The sequence below is a fragment of the Kryptolebias marmoratus genome, linkage group LG8, assembly GCF_001649575.2.
Source record: "Kryptolebias marmoratus isolate JLee-2015 linkage group LG8, ASM164957v2, whole genome shotgun sequence".
NCBI lineage: Eukaryota > Metazoa > Chordata > Actinopteri > Cyprinodontiformes > Rivulidae > Kryptolebias > Kryptolebias marmoratus.
In genome coordinates, this window is record NC_051437.1 from 21536197 (window position 1) to 21542196 (window position 6000).

A 6000-nucleotide genomic window follows, 5' to 3' on the forward strand; every position below is an offset into this window, starting at 1 on the left:
GACCAGTTTGCAGCAGTTTCCAGCTTCAGCAACATCCTGATGTTCTTAAATCAGTGGTGTCCAATCCTGGTGCTGGACAGTCATTATCTTGCATGTTTCAGATCAGGGTGGCCAATCCTGGCCCTGGAGGGCCACTAACTTGCATGTTTCCCTGCTCTAACACACCTGATTCAGTGGTTAAATTACATCTTCATGTTCTGCAGAAGCCTGTTAATCACCCATTGATTCAAATCAGGTGTGTTGGAGCAGAGAAACAAGTAAAACATGCAGGATAGTAGCCATTGAGGACCAGGGTTAGCCACTCCTGCTTTAGATGTTTCCCTGCTCTTCAACAAGTGTTCATGTTTTGCAGGAGCTTATTAATCATTCTTTCATTCAGATCAGGTGTCTCACAGCAGAGAAACACCTAACCCATGCAGGATAGTGGCCCTCCAGGACCAGTATTGGACGCCACTGCCTTAAGTCATTACAGCAGACATAGCAACAGGTTATAGTCTGTTCAACTACGATTTTGGGGCAGGTTTTAGGAGACTGAATGATGGTGAAATGAACAGAGATACTGCAGCTGCATGGTGTCTAATTTGTTGGGCTTCAGTGCTCAAACAGATTGAGTTGTTTCATTAGATTAGATTTTGTATCAGTTTCAATTGATCTACAAGGTAAATTTTAATCAAACAAAATAAAACCCTAAGTTGCTCTTAACATTTTTCTGGTAGCTAAAACTATTGTATTTTATTATATTAGAAACTGAAAATGTAGCAAAATATCAAACTTCAAGTCTAACAAATTTATAAAGATAATGTAAATATGAACTATTTGAGTCTTTCTACTAAAATGATCCCCTCAAATGTGTTCACATTTTTTTTATTACTGTTTTTATGTAAAACTCAAATTTGGCTTCTTGACTTTTTCTGGCAATGAGAAGCATACCTTGAAATATTAATATTTTTTAGTTACATGTTCTTTCCAGAATAATTATGGAATAAAATGACAAAACTAAATCATAAAAGAATCACAAGTAGTTCCTTTTGCATCCTCCTTGAATTTTATGTTATGGAGTTTAATGATAAAAAAAAAAGTGTATTACTCATCAGCCAGGTCCCAGACCGACCGGATTTGCAGAACTGAGATTTAGGATGACCTCGTTCTTTTGGTTTCATATAGAAAATTTGTTTTATTTGAAAAAAACAACAACATTGAAAATGATGTAGTATTCTTTCAACTTTACAACTGGGCACTGCTTTGTGTCAGTTTGTCACATAAAATGCCAGTAAAATACTTTGTGGTTTTGTGGTCGTAGCCTGACAAAATGTTGAAAGGTTCAAGGAACGCACCTGTAGATCAGACCACCAAAACAGCTCAAACAGACTGCACGACAGGTAATGTGATCTGAAGATCCAAGGTGAAAAGGTTTACATGAAAAGGTGGAGCAGGAGAGGATGCATACAGGCTAATCTTACAACAAACAAATGTGTAACCTGTAGAAAACCTCATGGGTAACTAAAAAAGATCTGCTGTCTCTAAATAAGGCTTTACTGAGACTTTATTATGATAAAATAAAAGCAGTTATTGGTTTAATATTACTTAATCAGTTTCTAATTTTGTTCTGTTTTAGCTGTAAATTTTGCTTTTACAGGCAAAGAGGAGATGTTGTGAGATTATATTGGAGCATTAATATGGTTTGTCACTGTGTAACAAATGTGTTGGAGTATGAATCTGTAAGAATAACAAATGATTTAGAGGTGTTGTTATTAGATCAAATTAGCTTTGGAGTTCGTTTTTTCTCTGCTAACTTCAGTGTGTTTCCTTCTCACACAACTTCTTCCCACATTTTTGGCGGCAGTTAGAGAGGAGCCTCCCATCAGCAACAATAGAGCAGCTGCTCATCAGCATCAGTGGGCTCTTATTGACCTGTGGCTTCCCGCGTTCGCGCGCCTTTTTATTCCTATCCTCTTATTAACGTGCCTGAGGTTAATGACTCAAACATTATATTTCAAACAGACAAAAACGTTCAAACAAGACGACCATTTGTGTCACGTGTACGTTTATTTCAAACTTTTCCAATTACAAAACGTTTCAAATTTCACAAAACAAGTTGTTGTTTTTTTCACATGCAAATAAAATAAAATAAAAATTACTTAAACACATGGTGTTTACGGACTATTCTGTTGCACAGACCAAAATATTTTTAAGTCCACAGTGCAACCCTCAAACATAATAACCCTTGGGGTTTTACAAAAGTGTTGTCTACAACCCGTATCTTTGAAACCCCAAAGAGGATTGCGTTTTAAAACATCAGTTTCCAAGAGATCTGTGCTCTTTGCCAGCTGGCAATAACCGCAACATGAGTCAAATGCTGAAATAACTTCAAAAATATGCCTAATACTATGAACATTAGGGTATAAATACGACATAATAAATACAAATGAGCTAAATGTCTGTCCATTCTACCAGGGTCTCCACACAGTGGCGCAGACCGGCTGCGGGCCTGACTGCGCCCTGACGGGGGCTGCAGCCGCGCCGCCGTGGGACTCCTGGCTCTCCGGTCTGTGGCTGAAGCTGGACTTCAGGCTCAGGAGTCTCTGCTGGATGTGAGGGAAGCTCCTGGAGCTCTGCGCACAGCAGTTCAGGCAGGTCGGTGTGACCGTGGTGGACATGGATTGCTGCACGAACTCGTGCACCCGCTGGCACGCGTCCTGAGCCAGGCTCGTCTTGGGGAGCAGAGCGGTGACGCGCTGGAGGCAGGCTTTGTAACCTTCTCTGTAACTGTCTGCGGAGTCTGGAGGGAAGAAGAGCAGATATCTGGTGAGTGGCTGCACTCTCACCTGAAGCAAATGTGGGAGGAAAAAAAGAGTAATTTTGTTGAGTTTTTAGGCCTGGACACGATGCTCACCTTTGACTGGAGCGGAGGGGAGATCTCTGAGAAAGCGGACGGTCATCTCTAGAATATCAGCTTTTTCCAGCTTGGAGTAGCGCGCGTTGTCTTTGCCAACAAGGGGTAAAATCAGACTCTTCAAATGGGTGAGGCTGTCATTGATGCGAGCGCGCCTTCTCTTCTCCAGCAGGGGTTTTAAAGTCTAGGAGACACAATTGGAAACGTTAATTTTGCTGCTCTTTAATCATAAAATCAGAGTTTTAAATAAAAGCGCAGTTGTAAAGTTTCTCTCGCTCTCTTCCTTACCTTTCTGAGTTCGTTGGCTTGTTTTCTCTGCGCCACGGTGGAGCGAGCGAGGAGAGGCTGGCTGGCCTCGGCAGTGACGTTGGGACTCATTTGTGCTTTTATTCAGGGGAGATACTTGTTTTGTGGGGAAGCTGAGCTCAAGTGTGGCTTAGATCTGGAGAGCCTCCTATTTATGTGGCTCCGGGGCGTCAGAGGGGAGGGAACACAAGCTAATGGGAGGACACGAGGGGATGGAGGGGGTGTCTGTCTTTGGGGAGAGGAGTGCAGATCCTGTCTGGACCATCTGGCTCCCTTGGGTCCCTGGATTTGTACGCTGGTATGCTTGTGACAATGTTGAGCTTTTTGTGTGTTTAAATTTTAAAGCTTCAACGTCCATCTGAGATCTAATTCCAGACAGGAACTACAACTGAAAGAGTGTTTATCTGTCATCACATGGAAGGGGGTTGTTACGTTTGTGATTTTCTACAGCAAATAATTAATATGTTTTCAACTCGTTTTTGGTAATAAAACAATTAATATCCTAATAGCTGCTGTCTGTAAATTAATTTGTTCAGTTTTGCACTAAAATTTACTTTCAAACTGATCTCCAAACTAGTTTAGAGTTGTTTTACACGTAGCTAAATGTTGCATTATTAAAAATAAACAATTAAAATGGTAAATAAAACTATTTCTTGGTAAATGTTTTTGTGCTAGACTCTGTTCACCTCCAGCCACAACAAAAGGCGCCAAATGAGTGAATCTGAAATGACGAAATTAATTTATTCCTAAATTACACGAAGCATGCACCCAAGCCACGCCATGTTAGGATTAACATCTGTTTATGGATTCCAGAAGCTCGTTTCAATATCAACAACACGGCGTTTACCTGCAGAGAGAGACAAGACTGGAACAAGTTAGAATACAAGCACAAACATGTATGAATTAGAGACATACAAACAAATAAATTGACAGGAAAAAATAAATCGGAAAAGCTTCACAGGTTTGTTTAAAGACTTGGCTTGAAATGTCTTGATAAATGCGCAAAACAGAAGCCAAAAGCTTCAATTTCATCCCAGCTGCTTACATATTAACAATATTAATATTCTGAAAGCACAAAATCAAAACTAACACCGTGAACATTTTTACCTGTGTTGCTTTTATTTGAACAGTGTCATTTTTGGTCTCAGAGTCTGAACGGACCTTTGAGCAGCCAGTGGGATTCACGCGTTCGGCACGCGCCAAAACCGGCTCAACAGATGGGAACCTTCTCCTCATCAGTCCACCCAACCCCTCCCCCCATGCACCCAGCGCGCACACAAACCTCCCTCCCTCTTATGTCTGCATGCTCCCACCATCGGTGTCCGGGTTTCGGCTCTGTGCGCTCTCACCATCACTGCGCACGTTTTTGTCTTATTTGAACGGAGGACAGGAGGGACGGTTTCTGTGCCACAGCAGCTAAACACAAAGGCGCAACTGTGCTTTATTACAGGAGTGAACATAACAGGGCTCTTGTGGCAAAGTCGTAATGGCTACCTCTTATCGTAAAAAGAAACAAATAAATAGAGCACATGAAACAAAATTTGCTCTGTTTTTGCATTCGTAAAAGATAAAAGCGTAAAATGCACAAACCCCATTGATATTTTGCTCGTTTTGTGTTGCTTTATACTAAACGTTCAGATGTGCCACGAATCGGTTTTTACGCACAAACTTTACGCACCAAATCTACTCTTAACGTTTCAGTAGACAATAAAGAGCTGGAAAACGGGCATCACGTTTAAATGTAGGTTCAGATTTATTTTTATATATTTGAAATATACCCCACAACAAGCTCGTATCATATTGTTGAAAGATAATTATGTAGGCTATTCGACTGCAAGCTGCTCCGAGCTTCGGGGGGTTGTTAACCCTGTTATTTTGTCAAGCTTTGCAAAAGCGGGCTTTTGCACGCGCCCTGTCCCATGGGGCCCTACATAACTGCCATCAAGTCCTGTCTGTGAACTGGCCCTCCCAGATAAGACCAAAAAAAAAGTCCAAGAGCGGCTTCAGTTGGGACCTTTTTGTTTTTGGTTTCAGCGTGGGTTTCCATCTGTGCAAGCTGAGAGCACAGAGATGCTTTGTTGAAGAACAGACAGAAAATCAACTTTTCCAGGAAATGTGTGATGTGTAATAAGAAGATGATGATTTTCTGTGTTATAATATAATTAGGTAACGTCAACTGCAAATCATTTATGGCAGAATTTGATCAGACACCGTACAATTAAAAAGAAAAACTCGCCCAAATGTTTATTAAATATGAACATACAAACTGTATCAGCTTTGAAGTACGGATGAAAAGGTGAAAATGACCACCGAATATAGCTATTTAAAAACAGGGAGTATGTATATTTTTTTGTTGTTAAATGCCGCACAAGTTACATTTTGGTTGCATAAACGGCATGAGACTGACACGAGCCAAAGAGCTCAGACAGATGGAGCTGCTTCACTGAGGCGTGAAACCAAATGCGTCGACGAGCTCTGCCCTGTCAAAGTGACGGTCTCCATCCAACACAGCCTCATACGGAAGCTTCCAGACCTCCCAGTTTTCCAAATGATGATGGAACCTGAAAGGTCTGGCATCCCAAGCCAAAAGCTACGCCACCATCATCCACATGAAGCATCTGTACAGGTCCGCCAGCTGTCGAACACTATGGAGTTGGATTTAAAAGACAAACAAATAAACAACAAAAAAGTTGTCATATAGATAGATAGATAGATAGATAGATAGATAGATAGATAGATAGATAGATAGATAGATAGATAGATAGATAGATAGATAGATAGATAGATAGATAGATAGATAG

The 6000-nt window shown here is 40.9% G+C and overlaps 1 protein-coding gene across 1 annotated transcript; it reads right to left on the reverse strand.

Moving 5' to 3' along the window:
• Positions 1 to 2040: 2040 nt before the first annotated feature.
• Positions 2041 to 3311, reverse strand: hes2.1 (hes family bHLH transcription factor 2, tandem duplicate 1). Its single transcript, XM_017417661.2, has 3 exons — positions 3182 to 3311; positions 2894 to 3077; positions 2041 to 2779 (listed from the first exon to the last, which is right to left on the reverse strand). Exons 1-3 carry the CDS (start codon positions 3269 to 3271, stop codon positions 2448 to 2450), a joined length of 606 nt encoding a protein of 201 aa, XP_017273150.1. The 5' UTR covers positions 3272 to 3311; the 3' UTR covers positions 2041 to 2447.
• Positions 3312 to 6000: the final 2689 nt, after the last annotated feature.